The sequence below is a fragment of the Mustela nigripes genome, chromosome X (assembly GCF_022355385.1).
Source record: "Mustela nigripes isolate SB6536 chromosome X, MUSNIG.SB6536, whole genome shotgun sequence".
Classification (NCBI taxonomy): domain Eukaryota; kingdom Metazoa; phylum Chordata; class Mammalia; order Carnivora; family Mustelidae; genus Mustela; species Mustela nigripes.
The window spans coordinates 123,300,524-123,325,223 of NC_081575.1; the positions used below are offsets into that span (position 1 = coordinate 123,300,524).

The following is a 24,700-nucleotide window of genomic DNA, read 5'->3' on the forward strand; positions in this document are numbered from 1 at the left end:
AGGATCCCAGGCGGAGCCCACGTGCGTTTTGACGGCGCTGAGGGAAAAGGATGTGTGGGTTTTTGCAGACAGCGAGGTCGACGCCTTGGGGAGAATCTGCAGCGGGGTCTGAGGGGCAGGTCCCCGTCCACAAACAGGCCCCAGAGCCCAGGAGCAGGGGCAGAGGTGACCCCGAGCGGGGTCCCTGTGTTTGCAAACCCGACGTGTGGCGATGGTCCCTTGGTGTTGGGTTTTCTGTCTCCGACGTCTGGTTTGAAGCTCAGGACATGCCCAGAGCCCACAGTGAGTCCCTATTGCGGAGCAGACCACGCCTCCCATGGGGGGCCGGAAAACACAGACGTCTCGCTAAACCCACGGCGGGACGCTACAAGCCTGATTCTACTCACAACGTCCCAAAGACAAGGTCGCACACGTGCATCCATCCGCACCAGGCTGGGAAATGCAGGAGCACAGGCTGCCGTGCTGCACGGTGGGAGCCCACAGACCCGCCGCCACGGGAGTGGACGGAACACATATGCCGGCGCACGTGAGGAGGCCGTCTCAGGCCACTTTCACGGCCAACTGCCTTTCGGAAACCGGGTTTCTGGGCTGAGTCGGAAGCAATAGACGTCACCGTCGGAAACAGGTGAAGCCACCATCTGGTCGGCATTCCCGTCTCTCCGGGCCTCCGGAACGCAAGCCAAGAGCGTGGGCCTCCCTTTGGAGGAGCAGCAGAGACAACGTCCTAAATGGGGAAGCCGGGAGGGTCGCCCCCACTGTCCCGGAGATCCGGACGGGACGGCCCTCTCTGACGGCGACCCCGGTGGATGGGCAGAATCCAATCAAACTGAAATCAAATCGTTTTATCCCCATGAGAACCTGTTCATTTGACCTCGGATCCGTGCAATGCCTCCTGGGACCCAAGAGCATGGCCACCGACCCTTTCGAAACCCTGTGGCCTACCACCAGCGGCCGCCGCACACTCTGAAAACGCACCGGAGACCAAGGAAGCCCTTCCGGACACCAGCCTGAACGGCAGCCTCATCCGTAGACAGCCTCAAGACTCCCAAACCCTAAGGAAATGAGAGACGTCGCCTGCTCTGTCCTCGACTCGCAGTGAAAACAGCAAATTCAGAAACGGGTCACAATGCGACGTTTCCGGGTTCCCGGGTCACTCGTCGCTTCACAGACCGTAGAGGAAGAGCCTCCAAATGACAGGCAGTGCCCACAGCATCTACGCTTCGTGGATGGAATTACTACCGATTTTCCCTACACTTGAGTCGTTTGCATATATTCTAACGTTTTTCGCGCCGTGAACGCCGCTGACTTCCGCCTCGGGGAGAAAGCTTCAGCTGTGTTCGGTCGGCACATGCGTTTGTTGCACATGGAGCCTCGGTTGCTCTGGTGGCCCTAAGAGACGCATGGGGCACCTCCAGTGCACGGCTCCCTGGTGCGAATCAGAAGGACCTCCTGGACGGCGAGCCCAAGGCAAGTCGTCTCTCCATATCCCTCAACGTCCTATAGATGACGTTGGCTACGAGTTACTCAACGAACAGCAGGTGCACAAAAGACGCTCAGACCCTCCTGCGTCCCCGTGAAAGCAGGAAATATATCTGCCATACGAAGCATCCCCTCCATGTTCTAAGAACTGAGAAGACACCCTGGTCACCAGAAATGAAGACGTACAAGTCAAGAAAGTGATAGAAACAACCTTTAATTTTTGTGTCTAACCTCATAGTCTGCCTCCGTTCCGCTCAGATCTCACAATACCTCCAAAATACCTGTTTTCCTCATACTGCCCGTCGCTCAGAAATACTCTGTCTATTTGGTCTTCATGGATACAAAGTCCCTGCCTCGGTCATTTTTGGGGTCTCAATTACAGACTTGGGCTTCCGTGCACATGTGATAAAACTTGGCACTTTTCCATCATGTTAATCTGTCCCGTATCCACTTAAGTCATCAACCAGCCCGGATATCCCTGCAGAGACGTGGGGAGAAAATCTCTCTCTGCCCAACAGGGGCCACCCTGGGAGGGGGGACACTGAAGCCCACATCCAAAGGTCAGCATGAGCAAGCCACCACTCACAGGTCATGAAAGAATCCCAGGAAACAGGCATTGTGAACGTCTTAGGGTTGGAGAATGATGCAAATGCTGTTATTCCTAAAAATTCCCGATATTCCTAATATAGTAGAATGAAGACTACCCTCCTTTGTAGACAGAAAAATCACGTCGACTTTCATTGCCAAAAAAACATAAACGATCATAAACCGGAAAAAGCCAGAAGGCATCGAAAGCTCAGGGACCGCGTCAATGACTTCAATGAGACAAAGTAACCAGCGGCCGCCAAAGCCAAGACCGCGACCTGGACATTGATCCGAGAAAATAAAGCCCATAAAATATGCACTTCACTCACCGTGGGAGAAAGACAAAGGAACGAATGGGTGCGTGAGGACGTCGGAGGGTCACTGATACTAGCAAACCATGAGAAATCACCTGAACGTCCCACAAAAGGAGAGATCGTTGCGTCTCTTCACACAGACATGAAAAATCACACCCATAGTGCAGTGTTCATACATCGGACCCGTCCCCTTGGGCAACAGTAGGTTAAGGGTGAGAAGTCATCAGTCAAGCAGGAGTGGACGGAGAACCCGTCTCTACCCGGAATCCCTGGACAAGCGTGTGTCTCCAGGCTCTTCTGTCACCATCTTTGTCCCAGAGTTGTGTCCGGCTGACGTTAAAGTGGAGCTGCAGGAAGGTGGCGGGAATACCCCAGGACATGAGACCCACGACACATGCTTGACCCCATGGCTGACGTGCTTGATCTGTGTTCCCTCCTGAGTACAGAATGGTGGTGGTCCGAATGGCACTTTTCCCAACCACCTGTGTCACGGGGTCTTTGGTTTCATGAGCCCTGCGTAACCATCACCTGGTGCCTCCTACCCCACAAGCTCTCATCTTCAACTGCACCCTTGTCTTAAACACCAACATGCTCTGAGGGGTCCCATCTGCTTCCTTGGAGGAGGTGCTTCGGAATCCCCCCAGTGATGCCCCACAGGGACATGTCCTCTTTGTTTGATGATGACACATCCACCTTCCAGCCCTCGCCACCCATGTTACAAGCTCACTCTGTGTTTCAGAGGTGGACTCCCCTGGTCAGGGTGTGCTAACAGCCGGCACATCACCCATCATGATGGACAACCTCACCTTCACAAGACCAATGGGCAGCAGGGCCAAGAAGAGATGACGGATTTCCAACAGACTCCCTGAAGTCAACCCAGGCATCAACTCCCTTTCCCACCTTCTATTGGGCCTCCCCTGTCGTGGCTCCATGACCAGAGTCCCCACGTCGCCTCACAACTTCTCTAGAAATGGTCACACACCCTGGAAATGGAAAATCCAAGACAAACAGACGGTCTGTGATAAGGAGATGAAGAGCGCGAGAGGCGGGTGAACATGCGAGTGTCATCTCCGCTCATGTGGGTTGTAAATTCCTAGTATCGACATCTTCCAGGGGACGGGGAGGCCCCCACCGCGGAGGCTGGTCTCATGAAGGCAACATCTGTTTACAAAAAGATCATCTAGCCTTTTCTCCCCAGGATGAATTTCTTGAGACGTCTGGTTGACCCGGCCGCGGTCCAAGAACTCTTGAGTCAAGGGTGCCCCCTGCTGGGCACTGTGACAACCGCTCATACACACCCAGTCCCCTGACGCCTCTGGAACGTGGCTTCATGAAAACGTCCCCCAGCCCCACCATCCCGCCTGCTCAGGCTGGAGTTGGGGCTCAGGTATCTGGGAACAATTTTACTATGACGCATCTTTTTTAGAAAAAATATTTATTTATTTATTTGACAGACAGAGAGATCACAAGTAGGTGGAGAGGCAGGCAGAGAGACACGAGGAAGCAGACGCCTTGAGGAGCAGAGAGCCCGATGTGGGGCTTGATCCCAGGACCCTGGGATCATGACCTGAGCCGAAGGCAGAAGCTTTAACCCACGGGGCCACCCAGGCGCCCCTACTATGAAGCAGTTTGAAAAAGCAATTTGAGTGTCTACTTTCCCAGACCTGGCTATTTTTGTAGGCTTTTGAACCAACTGACCTCTTTTTATTTAAAGTCCAAACAAAACAAACCAAAAAATAAATAAATAAATAAAAACTACCCTACTATGCGACTTTATGTTCATTAAGGAATCACATCAGAAGATAAAAAGGAAACTCTGTGGGAATCCTGGCTGGTCAGGAACTGGTCAGTGGAACCTGTGACTCTTCATCTCTGGGTTGTGAGTTTGAGCCCCAAACTGGGTGTAGACATGACTTCATAATAAAGTGTTTCAAAAATAATTAAAATTACTCAAGTAAAATTAAAATTAAAATTGAAAATTTTTTAAAAGAATTTTTTTAAACGATTTTAGTTATTTATTTTGGAGAGAGGAGGAGAAAAAGAGAGGGACCAGGAGCCTGAGCGTATGACCTGAGCTGAAACCAGAAGGCGGACTGGGTCTGCCGACCCCACTGAGCCACCCAGGTGCCCCCACGAAATATTTTAAAAGTGAGAAAGTACGATTTTGTTCAGCCGGTGAGGTCCCGCCTAGTTCGGATAAGGAGATACAATACCTGGTCCTACAGCTTGGCACTTAGGGAACCAATGCTTCCCTCCTGGGTGGGTCCGTGGCTTCGACTCCACAGATGGGACACTCCGGCAGGGTGGGCTCAGCGAAAGGGGATCCCCCAAGAGAGGGTCATGCACCCCCAGGTCTCAAGAAGCCAGCGCAAGAGGGTTGCCTCACGGAGAAGCCAAGCACCTGCCAAGCCCGGGGGAAGAGCGGAGGGAGAATTACCCCGGCTCCTCTCTCTGACCCCGCCCCTTTCTGTCCCGCCGCTGCCTCCCATTGGCTGAGCCTACCCGGAAGACATCCTGTCATGGGGCCAGGCAGGTGTCCATCATGCAGGGCAGAGCCGGCTCAGCCTGGATCGGGAGGATCCCATAAGGCGTCTCCAGTGGTGTTTCCAGAGCCAATGACCTCTGCTACCTGCAATGATGAATTTCTACGTGGTTTTTCCTACAGACAGGGCGGTTCTCTGGGGGGCCGGGGGAGACGAGACGGGGGAGTCGTAGCAGAAATAATGGACAAGAGATCACTAGTCTCCAAAAGGGGTGCGTCGTGCACCTGCCCTCCCACACGCAAAGGGGTTCTCACTTGTGCAGGAACAGACCCTAAGAAGAGGGTCTACAAGGAACAGGATTTCCTCTGGAAAAATATTCAGTTTGCTCCCGCGGTGGAAGCTTATACTGTCAGAGAAACACAGGGAAGGCGTCCCAGCTTGCTGGCGCAACCTTTTGAAACACGGTGTTTTAAGCTCAAAGGGACCATACGCCTCTGTGCTTTTCAGGGACTTTCCCTCTGAACGAATCTACCCCAAACAATGCGATCTATCATAAGATGATTAAGTAGACATTTTGAACAATGTTTTAATTTGTTTTAATTTTTTTTTCCTGGTACTTTGCATACTATGTTTGTTTCTATCCATCTCTTGCCTTAAATAGGGTAGAAAACGTCTGGCTTTCCTAAAATCGTGATGTCCATAAATGCCTCTCAAGGAAGGTTGGTGTCTCTTCATAGGGAAAGCACACGCGACCTCTCTCCACCGGACGACGTCTAATAACGGTTGTCCTCAAACTATTGAGTCTCTCTGGCCCCAGGTGCCCAAGACAAACCTCCGACAGATGTCGGAACACACAAGATATTAAACACCCATGGGCGTCTGCGGGAGGCATCCCGGTTGCACGGCGGCAAACACCCAGCGAGGAATTTACACAAGCTCCAGGGGGCTGTCGCTCTCGGCAGCCTGTGATTCTTCCTGTCAAACTGTGCTCCGTGCATCTGATGACAGGAGAGGCAGATGGCGCGTCGTGTGCACGGATAGAACCTGGGGTCTTTACACAGTGTGGAGTTCGTGGTGTCTCAGAAAAACGAACAAGAAACAAGAACAACAACAAAAACAATGGGTTTGCAGGGTCCGTGACACTGGGGTTCAGCCCGCGTGTCATTCCCGAGGGTTTGTGAGTTGGGGGAGACACGAATGTGGCGTCCCAGGGAGGATGTGGTTTTCGTCATTGGACACGCAAGATTTTGACAAAAGAGCCCGTCCTTGCCTGGAGACTTGGGCTCTGCCTCCGGAGTCTGACCAGAGGCTCTTCTGTGGACCAGGCTCCCCTGGGAGCTGCGGTTTCGTGCTCTGCTTCAGGGTTTGGACCTCATGGGCATCTGCGTGGCTGCAGGGTCACCATGAGGGATGATGGGATCCTATGCATTCTGTTCTCACATTTCATAAAAACGGAACCATCCACTACCGTGTCCTTTCCTGAGCGCCTTCTGTCTCCAAGCATGATGTGTGTGTGGTTCATCTCTGTTAGCATGGGTCGCCAGTTTGGGGTGTGGTTTTGGGTTTTCAATTGTTTTTTATTTGCTTTTAAAATATCTCCAAGCGTCCGCGTGTTTTCCGCAAACCGGGAAGGCATAGTGTTTGCAAGCGAAGGAAGAAAGAAGGGGCTTCGGTGTGGCTGACCAGCCCCCTGCCCTCGTGGGACATTGGCTGTATGCCCTGCTTCATGGTCTGCAGCGTGTCCCCCCTCCCCATCTCCCTGCATCGCGGATGCGGCTCAGGAACACGTATGTTCAATGAGAAATGCAATGAGAACCATCTGTTCTGGTTTCACGGCCCCTTGATGGGTCTCTGAAACCCAGATCCACTCATTTGTCCAGCGTGCTGGGCAGAGAGCTGGGAAGCTGAGCCCAGGGCGCACACAGAACACAGGAAACGCCCGGGATCTGACCCCGGAGCAGCGTCTGCAGCGGGGCAGAGCAGGGAAGAGGAAGCACACGTGTCTTGCCAGGGTGTCCTCAGGAAATGCTCTGCAGAAACCTCCTGGAACGCACCGTCCAGCTAATTAATGTCCAGGGAATTAACGTCAACATTCTGCACGTGTTCCTTTGGCCCCCGCTGGAAGGTCCTGTGGGAGAGCAAGCAAGACGCCCACCTCCGTGGCTCAGTCCCTCCACCAACAAACTCGGAGAAAGGTGTTTGGTTCCTCGACCACATTCCCGAAGTGGTCCCGGGGCCTGGAGCCACGAGACCAGCCCCAGGCTTCTTGAAGGTTTGCACATGGGCAGGAGATGGAGAAAGAAGTCTCCAGAAGCAAACGCTCTAAGAAAAGGAAGGTGGGCCGGTGCCGTCCCTTATCGACAACAGGGAGCCGGTCGCCTCTTGCTCTCCCTGTCGAGAACGACCTTGTGCGTATTGTGATTTGTAAGAATTGGTATGTGTCCTTTACAGCGGAAAAGCATGGGGATGTTCCCCTTTTCAGGACACCTGATGTTTGAAGGAGGAAAGGCTGCTTCTCTCTTGGGGGGGGTCTGCTGTCTGCAGGATTCAGGGTCTCTGCTGGATGCGGGAGCCGGGTCCATCCACGACCCCACGGCGCCACCTGCTGACGGACGGGCGTCTCCGGCCCCAGCAGGCCACGCGTCGCCGTGGCAACAGCAGGAGGACACACACACACACACACACACACACACACACACACACACCCCTCTCCTGCCCTGCTGGCTGTCCTAGGAAGCAGTGCAGCCAAAGTCAGAACCCGTGTTTCCTGGAGCCCTGGAGGGTCACTCCTGGAAAGTCCACCCAAGCCGACGGAGGCCAGAACACGCTCTGCGCCCCGGAGCTGGCTGGTACCATCTGAAGAAGGTTTTTGCACCGGCCGCGCCTCCTCACCTCCCCCGGAGGAGAAGCGGACCTTCCGTGGGCCGCGCTTCCCGCTGTCCCGCTGTCCGGTCGGCCTGATCCAAGCCCTCAGCCGGCCAGGGTCCGGGCAGCCTTCTACGCATCCCTGAAACCAGACCTGGTCACGAGAGCCATGACCCTGGCAAAGTTCCAACGGGGTCACGTGTTAACCCGGGCCGTCTCAGCCTCAGCACTGTGGGGACCTGGGGGCTGGTCCACTGTCTGGGGACCACCTGGGCCGTGCGGGGTGATGAACCTCGTACCTGGTCCCCACCGTCCACGAGCAGGCAGGACCTCCTCCTCAGGGACGGCCCAAGAAGGACCCCAGACCGTACGGAAGTCACCCCCTTTGAGACTCATGGGTTTCAACCCCTTTAAACTCACAGAAGGTGTGAGATACACGGGGCTTGATAGATGAACCAGTCCCGTTCTTTAATGGGAAGCCTGCAGGCCCAAGAGGGCCGATGTCCTGCCCTAGGTCAGCTTAGTCTCAGAAGCAAATCCTGGGACTAGACACGGCCAACCTGCGTCCTTCCTGCTGGCAGGGACCTCCTACAGCGTCAAGATGATCTGCGGGTTCCCCTGCAGCCCTGTGCAGGTTAAAACAATGATCCTGTACCAGCAGGTGCTGTGTCCAGGTCTCGGAGACAAGCGTGTAAGTCCCAAGGGTTAGGGTTAGTATGTGGGATGGGTATTGGCTTGTCTGGGAAACTCGATACCTAAATTCATGGTACCTGGTGCTCAAGAAGTTAGTGTTTGGGGGAAACACACACACACACACACGCACACGCACACACACATAGACACAGACACACACATGCGTAGAGGCATCCCTTGTTCAAACGTTGCAATTGAATGTAGAACAGGCAAGTTCATAGACAGGGACCATAAGATGTTGGGGGCCAGGCTCTCAGGGAAGGGATAGGGCGTTCGTGCTTTATGGGGACGGGGCTTCCGCTTAAGGGCGAGAACGTTCTGGAGACGGGTGGTGCCCGCGGTTGTACGGTATTGTGATTCCGCTCAGGTTCCGCTCAGGGCCACGGCACGGGGCACCCAGAAAAGGTTAAAACGGCAGATTCCGCAGCACCTCTACTTGGCCACAGTAAAAGAAAGATGAAAATAACTCGCCGTTATGGTGCCAAGGGAGACAGAGCAGGACAGAGGCCGTGTGGTCTCCCTTGTACGCGGGACGTCAAAGGACACGAGAACCAAGGTCATCGACGCAGAGAACAGAGTCGCGGTTTGCCGGGGTGGGAGGCGCGGTGGGCGAAATGGGTACAGAGAGCACAGGGCACCCCTGGCCCACCTGAGATCAAGACAAAGTCTACAAGAGCGGAACTCGCAGAAGCGGAGAGCAGAAGGCGGTCCCCAGCGTCTGGGGGAGCATCGGGGCGATCGAGGGAGCTCCCAGGGCACAGACCTCCCGTGAGAAGCGGAATGAGTCCTGTGGCTGTAACGTCCAGCAGGGGGACGGTCACGGACTATCGCACGCTTGCCCGTTGCTGAGACAGCAGATCTGAAATGTCCTCGGTGACGACGATAAAAGAGTCACCCCGGGAAGGGGTGTGGGTTAGCTCAACTGCGCTCGTCTGTGCATCGAAATACCGTGTGGTGAGGCTCACAGGTGTTCAGTTTTGTCCCCTCTGCTGCCAGAAATCCAGGAAAATGGAGTAGAACAGGGTAGAAAGAAAGAAAATTGGACAGAATGGAACGGAGTAGGGTAGGAGACACAGAACAGGTTGGGTTAGAGCACGAGAGAGCAGAATACCATAGAACAGGACAAAATCAACAGAGTGATGGGCAGTTGACAACAGCCAGCAGAGACCCCCGCTCCGCCATCAGCCCCCCAGAAATGCAGAAGCTCACGGAGACCCCCCTCCGCCGTTAGCGAGGGTGTCGGTTGGGTCGGTTGCTGCAGACCCACGGGGAGCTACCTCCTGGCGAGGATGGCATCATAAATGCCCCCCGTTCTCCTGCACTGGACGTCCTGGAAGCCGGCGGGAGCCAGGAGCGCGCGGTACTGGGCGGGGGTCCGCTCCCGGCCCTCCGTCTGCACCAGCATGTTCAGCGAGTACAGCTGCGTGGTCCGCGGGCCCCGACCGTCTGCATCCAGGAGGCTTTCGATCACCAGGACGCCGCCGCCTGGGACAGGGAGAGAAGGCCCTGAGCAAGGGACCAGGCAGCATGACGATGTCCACTCGACCTCAGAGGCTGGCTGCCCCGGCCCCTAGCCCCCAGCCCAGCCAGCTCTCCCACTGCCCCGGGTACCTTTCCGCCCTCATGCGGCCCCACGACCCACCTGGTTTGCAGGCGCGATGGACCCTCGCCAGCAGCTGTGAGCACCGCGTGTCGGTCCAGTCGTGCAGGACCCTGGCCAGGATGTACAGATCTGCCTCCGGAAGTGGGTCTTTAAAGAAATCTCCTATAACACAGGCAGGTGTCCTGGGGTCAGTCAGCAAGTCAACCCCACATGACCGCACCTGCACCCAGGATGCAAAAGTCACCTGACGGTGTCGAGCTGTCCTCACATCTTCCCGGCCAGGAGGGGAAGACCTCGCCCTGAGCGGGGAAGACGAGAAAACTTGGGACAGTGTTTGGGGTCCCTTTCCATCACTCAGATCTGCAAAATGATTTTATTTTTATTTTATTTCCTAAGGTTGCAAGTACACAGCTCTCCGAGCCTTGATTTCAGGACGCCCCGAGCCATCGGTCCGCAGCTCCTGTCTGAGGCGTTGAAGTACGTCAACAGTCCATGTGTGTTTTCCCGATTGAAAAATGAAAATGCCCAAGAAAGACCCTCCATGTGTCCATGGTGTCAAAGACTCAACTCTTGTAATATTTTTCCTGCAAGAAGAACCAATTTGGGAGGAAATCTTGGATAGACCTGTGGTGTGCGGGGTCAACCGGCAGCCGAATGTTGTCCAAACTGTACAAAATTGCAGGGATTTGGGAAGAGTGTGCACTGGATTCTGCAGGGGTCAGTCCATCAGGCTGCCCTGTCCTGAGGCGCCCAGGAAATCTGAGGTCCACAGGCATTTCCCTATGATGTAGGGAAGACCACAAGGGGACTCCTCCGAACGGATTTTCTTCCATCGGCCACAGAAGACGGGGTTCGGCAAATTCTGGCCCGGGGGCCACATTTGGTGGGCCGTACTTTTGTGTACAGCAGGCGAAGGAGACAATCCAGACCCCAGGATGAAGAACACATGGGCGGTTTCCACCAGGTTCCCCTTCGTGACCAACGTCGAGGCCGGCAGAAGCCCAGTTCAGCTGAGTAATAAGAAGGTAATCTGCTCTCTTGCCCGATCCCCGCAACCTCTGAAGTCTGTGTGTTTCTCCCATTTTCCAGAGGAAGCACATCAATTCTTCCCAAGACTTGTGATAAAGACTCTCAGAGACCAGGTTTGGGGTGAGGCGACTCAGGCCCTCTGCTGGGTGCAAAATTAAAGGGGTCATCAAGATTTCTTATATTTGCATGTGATGTTTTTTTTAAAAATGAACAATAAGTCCACCCACTCTAACCCAAATATCCATGATGGGCAAAGCTGGGAGATGTTACATAAAGCCAGAATCCAACCCTATGGGTAGAAGACCCCAGCCACGTTGATGTCGTCTGAGCCTCAAAATGGCAAAGTCTCCCTCGTGTTCTGAGTCAGCAGATGTCCGCGAGCTTCCCTTCAACCCAGTTCACGTACCAGCAGGGATTTAGACACCCGTGTGCAGGTCTTGGGGTCTGCGTAAAAAAAGCAACACCAGCTGGGGGCTTAAGCCACTGGCATCCATCCACTCCCAGCTCCGGAGACCACAAGTCTGAGATCCAGGCGGGGCAGGGCTGTGCTCTCTTCTGAGGCTCCAGGGGAGGGTCCTTCCTGCCTTTTCTAGCTTCTGGGGCTCCAGGAGTCCTTGGGCTCGTGGCCGTGTCCCTTCCATCTCTGCCTCCATCTTCAGGTGGCTTGTCTCCTGCCTCTGTGTCTCCTCTTCCGGCTCTCACAAGGACCCCTGTCCTTGGATTTAGGGCCACCCTGACCCAGGACGAGCTCATCTCAGATCCTTCCTTTCATTACTCTGCAAAGACCCTGTTTCCAAATAAGGCCCCATGCACCAATCCTGGGTGGACACAAATTTTGAGGAAACAGTCTTCCATCCAGCCAAATGTTCGAGAAAGAACTAAGTGTCAGGACACCATCTAGCCGTACGTACGCTGTTTTCCAAGCATCGCGGACGGTAATTCTAAGTTGAGGGCGGTTGCCTGCAGGCAGAGGAAGCCGTGCCCACGGCGCAACCTTGGCCCGACCCGAGCCCCCGGCGGAGGCATCTGTGTTTCCCGGTGCACACGCAGAGAGCACGGAAGCCACCCACCTTCACAGAAGCTGATCCGCGGGTCCTCCAGGAATGAGAAGTGCTTCTTCGCCGTCTGGACCACCTCGGGGATGTCGAACACGGTGACCTGACACCCGGGGTACAGAGAGGTGCACTGCTTGGCCAGAGCCCCAGAGCAGCCTGGAAGCGGACATGGAACAGGACAGGCAGACAGGAAGGTGTGAGGAACATGCATCTTGGCTCACCATGGACCCTTGGGAGGACGTCCATGTGGGGGGACATGGTTCTGGCTCCCATGGAGGTGTTCACGGCTCCATCGTCACCTGTGAGCCCCCAAATCTTCAAATCTTTCTGGCTGGACCGACCTGCTGATCACCATGACCCCGTTCTGTGTGCCTCATAGGCAGACACACACTTGGGAACCACGACAATCCCATGTGGGGCTGCCCCGTTATCTGAGGGTTCTGCGGCACAGAGAGACCATGTAATGTGCCCAAAGTCTCACAGCAAGCCGAGCACAGGGGTCACTTTTGAATAAACCACACCAGGGCTCCCAATCATGGCGCCCTCCTCCCAAATACAGTGGAGGGGAGGTTGCCATAATGTGGGCTACAGGTCTGAGCACCTCAGATCTGGAGACCAAGGACTGGGGGCCTCCTGGATGCACTTTGCTGCCTGTCTGCATCCCAGGCAGCTCGGCCCAAGGCAGCAAGTCATTGTGTTGCCCAAAGGATGGAGCCGCACCCAACGTCAGGCTGGCGTCACCCCCAGAACATGCCCCTGGGCCAACATGGTGTCGGGAGCCCTTGAATCCCTGTCTAATGGGGTTCATGCTCCTCGTGCCTCCTCTATGGGACCAGCAGGGGCAGTCAGGGCAAGAGCACTTGCTTGAAGGGGACCACGAGTTACACCTGGCCGCCCCGACCTCCACCCACCCTTTAGGACAGGGACGACCCACACCCACCACTTTTGCATCTGCTCTAGGATGTGCCACACCCAGTCTTCAGCTCCAGAAGATGGTCAAGACATGGACATCCCTCTCATCCGTGTTAGCATCAGGACCCCCAGAGCCCAGAAGCCCCTGGCAGCCCCACACAGCACTTTGCCTATCCCAGGAAGGCAGTGTGGGAAGGTCGACTAGGTGGCCCAGCTAACTGCTTTCCAAGAGTTGCATGACTGGTGCACCCCACCATGGTCCAAAGCCTTTTGTGTCCCAGTGAGCAACACCAATGTCGACTCCTATGTGGCCTGGGCACCGGCAGCATCCCTGGAGGCAGAGAGTCTCCGTCTTGCTCAGAGGCATGGGGTCAGAACCACAGAGGGTCCACCCGGTTCCAGGAGAAGCTGGGACCCTCTCAGCCTACAGGACACGTGCAGATGCTTTCTCCCCGATCCTGAATGGCGGCCCAGTTGTCTTCCCTCCCCAGGGGACACTAGGGAGCACACTAGCCCCAAGACACAGCCCCACCTGTGGGGCCAACGCTCACCACCAACGTCGCAGATGAGCGGGAACAGGGACAGGTCAAAGGCGGCCAGCACGTGCCTCCCACTGACGCTCCAGACGTCCTCCAGAGCCCTCATGAACTGCAGCCGCTCACCCTCAGATCTGCACGCAAAACCACGCCCGTCAAGACCGTGTGGACATCCAAAACAGGGGAGAAGCGTTGGCCGGAGCAGGGGACTTGGACAATGGCGAAGCCCAGGACGGGTCAGGAGGCACCAGCCTTGGGGACTCTGCACTCCTGCCCATCCTTCTCCCCTTTCCCAGCCCCCGGTCAGCTAGGAACCCTGCAAAGAGCCATCGGGGCTCCAACACCCGGGGGTTGTGGAACCAGACCCTACGCCAACAGCAGCGCCATGTGCATTCTTAGAGCCGACCTACTACCTGGGTGACTCTGACCCAAGCAAAACCCATTCCTCATTTTTCTACATCACTGTTCCTGCATGTAGAGCCCCTGGGAAGGAAGGACAGATTCCCGCGTGCCCAGGACACTGACCAACACCAAAAAAAAATGTCATCTTTTTTTTTTTTAATTTTAAATATCAACGTCCCTGTTTTGCTCTGATTGGACCCATGTATTCCTCGCGGTGAGTGCGTTGAAAGACCATCCATCCCACAAGCGTGGGCGCTCGGCATTACCTGTAGATCGCGGTGAAGAGCTCGTCCGAGGGAACCCCAAACGCCTCTGGATACCGGTTCTTGCCGTCCCTACAAACGGGCAGGACGTGGTCACCCGGGATCTGACACCTTCAGGGAGCACCCGCTGGTTCACGTGTGGGATCACACAACCTCATCTCCCGTCACAGACACGACAAGCGGGGGACGGGAGTCAGTCACCAAACACACGCTCATACCCCCTTCTGAGCCAGCATCAAGTCTGCTCAGGGTGACAGGCTGCACCACGAGCCCAGCTCTGCCGTGTGAGCAAGGAAGCAGTGGGCTATAAAGACTGTCTGAAGGAAGCTTGAAAATAATGTGCAGTCAGGGGATGTGAAAGTCCACAGGACTCATCAGGGGGCCCCCGGGGACAGCAGAAGTCTTGCTGGGCTACTATCAATACCTATCCATATCTGTCATCTATCTATACCCATTTATCAATATCTATTATTTATATATGTCTCCTAATGCATATCAATACCTATCTATACCATCAATATTTATTCATCTATTATCTATTAATATCTAGCAATACCTATCCATCAATATCCATCTACTATCAATCTCCCTACCTACCTACCCATCTACCTATCCATCCATCTACCTATCATCTATCAGTCTATCTGTCCATCCATCCAACCATCCATCCATCCATCCTTGTACTGTCATCCGTCCCTCCCTATATCTATCTATCCATCTATCTATCATCTATGTGATATAGATCCCTATATCTACCAATCACCCATTCATCCGTCCATCATCCATCCACCATCCATCCAACTGTCCACCCATCAAACCGACCATGCATCATCCACCCATCTAGCCATCCCTATATTACCATCCATCATCCCTGTAGCTATCAATCAATTAATCATCTGTCCATCCAACCATCCTTCCACCATCCATCCATCCACCTGTCCATCCATCTATCCAGCCAGCCAGCAGCCATCCAGCCTTCTAGCCATCCCTATATCATCTAGCCATCCCTATAACTATCTATCTATCCATCCATCCATTCCTATATCTATCAATCATCCATCCATCCACCTGTCCATCCATCCAACCATCTATCCCTCATCCATCCATCCATCTAGCCATCCCTATACTCTCATCCATCATCCCTATAGCTGTCAATCAATCATCTGTCCATCCAACCATCCATTCAACATCCATCCATCTATGTATCTATCAATCATCTATTCATCCATGCATCCATTCCTCTACCTGTTCATCCACCCATCCATCCAACCGTCCATGCATCCAGCCTTCTAGCCATCCCTATAACTATCCATCCATCCATCCCTATATTTATCAATCATCCCTCCATCCATCCACCCATCCACCTGTTCATCCATCCAACCACCCAACCATCCATCCATCCATCATCCATACACCCATCTAGCCATCCCTGTGCTATCATCCATCCATCCCTGTATCTACCTACCTACCTCTCTACCTGCCCATCTATGTATTCATCCATCTCTGCCACTGCTCCCCAGTTGCAGGTGATTCTGCCACCAAGATGCACTTGTCAATGTCTGGGGACATTTTTTTTATTATCATGACTAGGGATACGGTAGTGGCACATGGTGGGAGAAGACCAGAGACACTGCTCTACGCCTTGCAGAGCCCAGGACACCCCACCTCAGAGAGTGATCCAGCGCCAGACACCCACAGTGTGGAGCCCAAGAGCAGCTGTGAGACACACAACCATCGCGATTCAGGCAGAATCTTGTTGTGCGCCATCTTCCCCACCTTGTCTCCTCGGCCCGGGGCGCTTTCCCTGGAGAGCATCAAACCACAGGACTCCTAACTGGGCAGATTTGCATTTCTTGAATTCCTTCAGCCGAGACCATGAGGGTTTCTCCGATCTGCTCTGGCTGTCCAGACCTAGCCGTGTCGTATTTGATCTACAAGAAACCTGGCACTTCAGCTGCACAGACGCCACAAAACCAGCCCCCAGGGAGCCCCGGTGCAGTGTTCCACGCCATCAAGGCCATGCCCACCTCACAGCCTGGGCCAGGTGGCCCCAACACAGGTACGTCGTCCTGGCCAGGTACCGCAGCATGTTGCCTTGGTACTTGGGACTGGCCCTGACCAGGTAGGTGCTGGAGAGCTCCGTGTTTTGATACGAGGCTGAAAACAAACCCAGAGAACACAGAAGGCGAAGTTAGATTCCAGGTCCTTGCCGTGTGCTGGCGCCAGCGTCGGCCACGTCAGGATTCTCGCACTGGCAGAGCAGATTCTCGCCCGGGGGCTCATCTTGAAGAGCAGGGGGGCCACTGGGCACCTGGCACACCTGCTCGATTCCGTTTTGGCAAATCCCGTTGGAAGGTCTGGAGCAGCAGGTGCTCAGGTCAAGGAGGCTGATGGGGAACCCTATACTATAATCTGTGGGCTTTAAAATATCACCTGATAGGGACCTGCCCTCTACTGGCGACATGGCCATCTCCAGAATGGGAGTCACGTGGACGGAGCAGGGACTGTCTTTCTGCCATGCTCAGCCAAGCAGCAGGCAACCAACCCCGGGTGAAGCCCTGCAGGCGACGTGCAGCACCAGGACCACAAGGGCCCCGGTGCTCTCTGGGCCAGTGCCCTGCTGTGAGCTACCCCATCCTGCAGCATCTGCAAATGGCCAGTCCCGTACCCGAGCTACCTCCCTATCTCCTCGCGTGGGGACCCTGCTCCCCATGGAGCCCCCGCTGTCTCGCATGAGGTGGTCCCCATGAGGTGGGTGTCGGCACCCACCCAGCGCCCCAGGGCCAAGGGACAACTGATAATCGTGCCAGACGCCGCCTCCACGAGCATTCCCTGCCCCCGCTCTCCCGGCACGGGTGTCCTCCTGGGGGTGCAAGCTCAGGGTCAGTCACCCCAGTACGTGTCATGGGCAAAGACTATTCTCAGGGAGTGGCGAATGCTGGTTCCAGCTAGCTTGCACCCTCGTACCTTCTGAATTTCCACGCCTGGGCCTCTGAGAGCGGTCAACCCCCACAAGATGCTCCAGCTTAGCCATCCCTGAGTATGTGCAGCCCACAACCCCAACTGCTGCATGACTCCATGCCACACGCACAAAAGCCACTGAGCACCGCTGCCACAGCCCAGCCAACGCTCCTGTTCTTGGGCGCTCTGGCTCAAGCCAGGCTTTCCACATTCACCACGTCATGAATCGACAATTCGGAAAATGGTCAAAAGGAGGGACATACAGCTGAAACCTCTCATCATCACCATATTTCACAAGACAGAAGTCATTTCCACAGCAAAAGGAGAAGGTACTATCGTAAAGAATGGCAACCCTTTAGTGGGATAAATTTAGTTGGGTGAAAAGTACTCCCTTGTGATTTTTTCTCCCATTTTGTTCTTGCTCATTGGATACTTTGTGAGGGTACCGATGTGAACACCAGCATGTAGAGACCTCTCTAGAGTGAGGTCAGCGAAACACAGCCTGGGCGTTCAACCTGGCCCACTGCTTGCCTTTGTAAATAAAGTTTTATTCATTTACATAATAGCTACATGCTTACCTTTTCCCCTCCTGGTTTCGGCCTGAAGCAGCTTCAGGGACACGCAGGTGTCCAGCAGGAGTTCCGTCCCATGGGAGCTGGTGCCCAGTCGTGCAGCCACCGCCACCGCACCCAGGGGCTCCGGGGCCTCCGCGAGAAGGTCAAACACGCCCAGCTCGCAGGCGGCAAACAGAACCTCGGAAACAAGGGGCCAGCTTTGAGCGCCCTAGGAACCGCCCTCACCCCAGAGAGCCAGGGGTGTGTTTTCAGGGGACACTGCACTGCTGTGGGGAATGCTATGGCTGTTCCTTGAAAAATCAAACACAGAATGGCCACAGAAACCAGAAATCCCACTTTTCTGTGTGGCCCCAAAGACTTGAACGTGGAGCCTTGTACACCTGTGTTCACGGATGCACTGTTGGTGGCCCAAACATGCATTTGTTTGGTGCATTTTTATGGCCAAAACATGCATTTTGGTGTCCAAGCGTGCATTACGGACAAATGGACGAGCCAATTATGATCCACGCACACAGTGGACTATGATGCACCCTTGAGAAGGAAGGGCGTCCTGCCCCTGTTGGGACACGGGGGGGCCTTGAAGACATGGTGGCCAGTGACATAAGCCACACACAGAAGGACGAATCCTGTGTGATTTCATGTAGGTGGGGTCCCTACAAGAATCCCACCTAGAGAAAGAGAGAGTAGAGAGTAGGGTCAGGGGCTGCGGACAGGGATGGGGGTAGTGGTTCATGGGGACAGAGCTTCAGTCCGGGGAAGATGGAAAGTTCTGGAGATGGATGGAGAAAGGCGGTTGTCCAACAGTGTGAATGAGCTCAGGGCCCCTCAGCCGTGCACGTAAAAACGGTGGAGATGGTAAAATTGAAACTATGGCTATTTTTAAATGATTTTTAAAAATTTAATAATTTTTTTAAAAGTTAAAGAATAAAAATAAAATTTTCAAATGCAACGTTCGAACTCATTGACATTTGAATTCGAATTTCAAAATGTAAAACAAAATGCATACCATTTAAGCAAACGTTCAGATATTTGAAGCAGACTAGCTAGCATAACGAAAACGAAATAAAAAGAAAAGAAAAGAAAGGAAATTAAAAGAAACATGCGTCCACTGTGCACTCGGAAGGATCTGTTCCTACGGCTCCAGGAGCTGTGGGGTTGCCCAGCTGTCTGGACTACGGCATCTGTGAGACGGGTTGGTCCCCGGGGAGGGCGAGGGGTGGTGCTGCCGCCTGCGTTCAGGGTGTCGCAGGGCCATTCGCTGGCTGGCCGGCTCAGGGAAAGGGGGAGTCTGACCAGGTCTGGGCTTCTGCAGCATCCCCCACCACCCGTCTGTCTTCAGAAGCTCGGCTCTGAACCCCTCCCTCCTGGCATGCCCAGAACAGCGTCACTCGGAGAAGCCAGCAGCCTGGGAACCATTGTAGGAAAGAAACACCCTCTGAAGGGAACCTGTGGTCCCCAAAGGGAACACCCGCAGAGGGACAGGGCCCCGCACTGCCCCCTGCAAACCCATGTTGAGTTTCAAGACCCCGGTCCTTGCCTCTCCTCGGTTAGCAACGATAACCTGCGGGCACAAAGTCAGGAACCACGTTGTTTCCATTTTGCAAATGGTTTGTGTTGTGTTGCTGCTGTTCAGAGGTCACCGGTGTTCCCCAAACCGTGGTGTCAGTCTAAAACCGTGTTCTTTGTTTTCTTCCGTGTACCTGTCTACAGAACTTAGCAGGTTGTGCCTGAAAATAATGCATAAGGCATAAAACGTGGCTAAGTCCGTGCATTTTTTTTTTCTCCTCCTACAAGACCGGGGGGACCTCACCGAGATTACTGGCCAGGATGGAAGCACACACTCATGTCCCACGTGCGCAGACGGTCCTAGAGCGCAGGTGCCTCCCTCGGCACTCGCTCCATCAAGTGATCGGCACTCGTCCAATATGGACGTGAATATGGAAAAAGGTAAGTCCCATCTCTGTGCTTTGTGAGGTTATAAGTAGGGTGGTTGTTGCGTTTTCACTGAGCGCACGGGAATCCCGACACGCACACACGGCCGTGTGCGCAGTGATACTGCACTCACTGTTACTCTGTGATGCGGGTCCTGTTAACTCGGATTCCGAGAAAGCAGCGTATTTGGACCCTAGCCTGGCTGACACCTGGGGCCGGATGACTGTCTGCGGTGAGGCGTCCTGCACTGTAGGCTGTGGGGTCGGATCCCTGGTTTCCACCCGCCACATACCAGGAGCACCCGCATCCCGGCCGTGACAACCAAAAATGTCCCCAGACCCTGCCGAGTGTCCCCTGAGTGGGGGGGGAGGGGCGTGTCCCCATTTGAGAGGCCCTGGAGGAAAGTTCTATCAAGGTTATCCAGATGCCCCACCTATAAAATTTGATTAAGCTCCTATTAAGCTGTATCCCTGTGGGTTCTGTGAGGGTCACACAAACTCTTATGCTAGCAACATTGTATCAAGTCACGTGAATGTTCCACTCCTTGTTCTAGTAACATTGTATCCGGTCATTCTTCTGTGAAGGTTGTAGAACCACCCTAGTAACATTGTATCAAGTCACCTGCCTGATCTACTCCTCATTCTAGTAACATTGTATCCAGTCATTCCTCTGTGAAGGTTGTAGAACCACCCTAGTAACATTGTATCAAGCCACCTGCCCATCCACTCCTTGTTCTAGTAACATTGTATCAAGTCATTCTTCTGTGAAGGTTGTAGGAACCATCCTGTTAATGTTGCAAGAACTCTTCTGCAACGAACCCCTGTACATATGAAGGGCTTCACTCCGCCGCTTCAAGCCTTATTCTATCAAGACAGCATTAACGCTCGCTCGAGTGAAGGGGTGTCGTTTCTTATTTTGCTACAGTCGCACTCACTCCTGTTACGATTCCAGGACATCTTGTGCTGAGCGTTAGGAACTCCTACCGCATTTAGATTTTATTAACTCCTTCTATCAAGGTCATATTGAGTTTTATTCTATCAAAGACATATTAAGTACCGTTCCGGGAAGGTTATATTAAGTCTTACCCCATCGAGGTCCCATTCAGTATTATTTTATCAAGATCTGATTAAGTTTTATTCTATCAAGGTCACGGTTAGGTTTTATGGTATCAAAGTCATATGAAGTATTATACTCTCAAGATTGTGTTAGGTTTTATTGTATCAAGGTTGTATTACATTTTATTGTATCAAGATCCTATTAAGTTATTTTCTATGAAGGTTGTATTAGGTTTTATAATATCAAGATTGCATTCAGTTCTGTTGTACCAAGATCCTATTAAGCTCTTTTCTATGAAGGTTGTGTTGGGTTTTATGGTATCAAGGTTGTACTAAGTTTTATTGTATCAAGGTTGTATTGGGTTTTATTGCATCAAGATTGCATTTTATTCTATTGTATCAAGATCCTATTAATTTTTTAAGAAAATTATTATTTATTTTTTATAAATAATAATTATTATTTTATTTTATTTATTATTTATTTTTATTATTTTTAATGAAATTTTATTATTTTTATTTATTTTTATTTATTTTATTTTATTTATTTGACAGAGAGAGATCACAGGTAGGCAGAGAGGCAGGCAGAGAGAGAGGGGGGGGGAAGCAGGCTCCCCACTGAGCAGAGAGCCCGATGCGGGGCTCGATCCCAGGCCCCTGGGATCATGACCTGAGCCGAAGGCAGAGGCTTTAACCCACTGAGCCACCCAGGCACCCCGAGATCCTATCAAGTTCTTTTCTGTGAAGGTTGTGTTGGGTTTTAGGGTATCAAGATGGTATTAAGTACTATTCTGTGACGGTCGTGTTCCGTCTTCTTCCATTAACCGTGTGACAATGGGGTAGCACAGCGTCACGTGTACTGATCCCAAAATTTATAACGTGGCAATGTGAGCCAGAAGACACCGCCCCAACTGGTCTGGAAACACTCCACGAGCACAAGTAAGTCGCGTCTTCAAGCAACAGAAACGCAGTCAATTATTATGATTGTTTGGTCGAAGCACGGTCCTTTTCCTCACCTCAAAGGCTCTGCAGGAGGAATGCTTAACCCGTGGGGGTCGACAGACCGAATCGGGGGGGACCTGTGAGCTCGGTTGGGGACGACGTGTGGTTTCCGTATTAGTCACCTCCGCCCAAACTCAGCACCTGCTTTGGTTATGAATTAAGAGAAAAGCACGGCCGTGTTAGGGTGTCCGTGACTCAGTGACCCAGGGAAGACAAAACGTCTCCGTGTCTTGGGGTATCTGACCCAGGGCACCTGAAACACCACTGGCAAGCACACGGTGCCATGGTGCCCGTGGGTTTGACCCTGCCGGCTGCACACATCCCTGCAGTCCTGGAGTCCCCGGCCCTGTGCCCCAGCGTCTGCCGTCCTTAGACGTCTCTCTGCCTTTTCGATGCTCAGCCAGTACACAGTGAAGCTGTGTGTTCTCCGAATTCGAGGCTCACTGCAAAGAGCCGGGGAGGGTCCCCCCCACCCCGTCCCATGAGAGCAGTCCACCGCCGCCCTGCCCAGCAGCTGTGAAGGTTCTCCTGCCGTCTGCGTCTGCACAGCTGTCCACATGGACACGTTCCGCACCTGAACCCCGGAGATTTCCAACACAGCATGCGTGTGTCCCGCCAACGTCGACCCCCCAGCCCTGACACCGATGGAGCTTTAAAATATAAAATCTAGGGGTGCCTGGGGGGCTCAGATGGTTAAGCCTCTGCTTTCGGCTCAGGTCATGCATGATCCCAGGGTCCTGGAATTGGGCCCCGCATCAGGCTCCCTGCTCAGCAGGAAGCCTGTTTCCCCCTCTGTCTCTCTCCGCTGCTCATGCATGCTGTCTCTCTCTCAATTAAATGCATAAAATCTTTAAAAAAAAATAAAATAGATAAATAGATAAAATCTTGAAAAAATAAAATAAAATACAAAACTGAAATTCACATAGAAGGAGAATCGGCAAGAGGCGTTTTAAACAAAAACAACTGCGGGCCGTGTGGGTCGTTCACTGCCTTCTGAACCACCACCTCTGTCCGGTTGCAGAACGTTCCCATCCTCCGAAAAGGAGCGGCCGTGCCCGTTGGCTGTCCCTCCCCACACCCCTCTCCGCCACCCGGCTTCCTGCTCCACGGATGTGCTGTTCTCGGCGTTTCGCGTCAATGCCATCACAGCCCACGGGGCCCGCGTGTCTCCGGTTTCCGCACCGGATCTGCTCAGCCACAAGAAGGGATGACATATTGACGCGCGCCACGTTGTGGACGGACCCCCAGACTCGCCTCTAGCTTAAGCCATCCCTGGCTGTTTCGAGTGTTAATGAACGAACATCCGTGCGACCCTGTCACAAAATGGGTTTTCAGTGTTTCGATCCCGTCTTTGAATAAAGTGCCCCTGTGGAGGACAAGTTTCTGCCCGGACACCTGCCCATGATGCTGGGACAGTCCACCCCGAAAGGGCACTCTGTACCCATTAAGCGGTCACTCCCCCTAGCTCCTCACCCAGCTCCCGCCAACGGGATCCCAGCACGCCCTGCGGAATGTTGCCCCCGAGCTCCTACCTGGGAGACCATGAACCCGTTTGCATACTCGGTCAGCAGACGGAAGGCCTGTTCCTCGGGGGAACTCATCTTTGTCCCACGCCGGGCTGGCTTTGAGAGCCCCCGGTTGTCCCCGCGGCAGGGCGTGCGGGTCTGTGGGCAAGCGCTGGGGTGGCCGGCGGCTCCGAGCGGCTGTCTGAGCTCCTTGCTCGAAGCCCAGTGAGAGCCAAAGGCGGATCACTCCAGAAAATCCCATTAGCCCTATTAAGGGGATGACAAAGCTTGAGGGTCCTTGCTGGCTTCCTGCTGGCTCCTTCTGTCCCGGCTGCGCACACAGCCGCAGAACAGCCCACACCGCTCCCCTCCCTCCCCACACCATCAGCGATGGAATGGATCCAAAACTATAGGCTACCACTGATGACTCATTTCAGGGACTGAAGACTCGCTAGTCCCCTTGACACGGACAGACAAATGTGTGTCATTAATCTCTCAGGGCTACTAGCATCACAAAGGACTCAAGACCCACCGGGCTAAAACCAAGGGACTTATCTTCCCCCAACTCTGGAGTCCAGAACCACCACCGAGATCCAGACGAGGCAGGAGCACTGAGATCCAGGCGGGGCAGGGCCGTGCTTCCTTCACCGGATTCAGGGACACATTCCACGGACACATTTAACCCCCAGTAGACAGGGCGAGCTCAGCTGCCTTCCACAGCTCAGGGTCCTTCCAACGTGTGTCCTGCTGCTGGTTAACATTGCACGGTAGGGACTTTAGTGAGGGGGGGTCTCCGAAATGTGGCCTCTGAAACATGATCATGCTATTTGTTCCCCCGGCCCATGCCGTCCATCTGTCGGTGTCCAAGATGTCGGGAGCAGCTCAGGTGACAGACAGCAAAGGCCACACGTGGACAGTGGGCCTGTCCCCGTGCCGCTCCCTCCAGGACCTCCCCTCCCCATGGGTCTCACCCAACCAGAGCCTCTGTGCCACCGGTCACTGCTCCTTGGGGTCACGCTCTGCTGTTCTCTATTAACACCAGCGACTTTGTGCAGGAAACATGATCATCCCAGTAGCTACGATCTCCAGGCCACAGACATGAATTCTGGAGACTCCAGGCAGACAGCAGGGGATGCGGGGCGACCAGGCGTCCTGGGGATGTGCTGGCAGCAGGAGGCACGGCGGTAGCACTGCAGGTGCCAGGTGAGGGGTGGAGGGGACATCGAGGTGCAGCCTGAGACCCTGCGGCTGGTGGGGGGGGCACCGGGTCCATGCTGGGGCAGGACAGGCCAAGGTGCCCATCAATGGGGACATCACGGCAACCGCGCAGGAGACGGGTGGCAGGAGGGGTCTCGTGGCTGCAGGAAGGGTCACCTGCCATGTTCGTATTTTAGATTGTCTTGTGTTGCATTTCATTGCTTTTCATTTCATTTCCTTATTTTATTTCTATTTGT

The 24,700-nt window shown here is 53.9% G+C and overlaps 1 protein-coding gene across 3 annotated transcripts; it reads right to left on the bottom strand.

Annotated features, from left to right (window-relative positions):
• Positions 1-9,692: 9,692 nt before the first annotated feature.
• On the bottom strand, positions 9,693-23,342 carry ASMT (acetylserotonin O-methyltransferase). 3 transcript variants are annotated; one of them, XM_059385564.1, is made up of 9 exons: positions 23,274-23,342; positions 17,759-17,933; positions 16,247-16,376; positions 14,223-14,291; positions 13,447-13,688; positions 13,043-13,048; positions 12,122-12,262; positions 10,062-10,184; positions 9,693-9,904 (listed from the first exon to the last, which is right to left on the bottom strand). In XM_059385564.1, the coding sequence occupies exons 1-9, from the start codon at positions 23,340-23,342 to the stop codon at positions 9,693-9,695; spliced, it is 1,167 nt and encodes a 388-aa protein (XP_059241547.1). The 3 variants fall into 3 exon arrangements, with proteins under 3 accessions (XP_059241547.1, XP_059241548.1, XP_059241549.1); XM_059385565.1 differs by lacking the exon at positions 13,043-13,048 and having other exon boundaries at positions 13,570-13,688; XM_059385566.1 differs by lacking the exons at positions 12,122-12,262; positions 13,043-13,048 and having other exon boundaries at positions 13,570-13,688.
• Between the last annotated feature and the right edge of the window lie 1,358 nt (positions 23,343-24,700).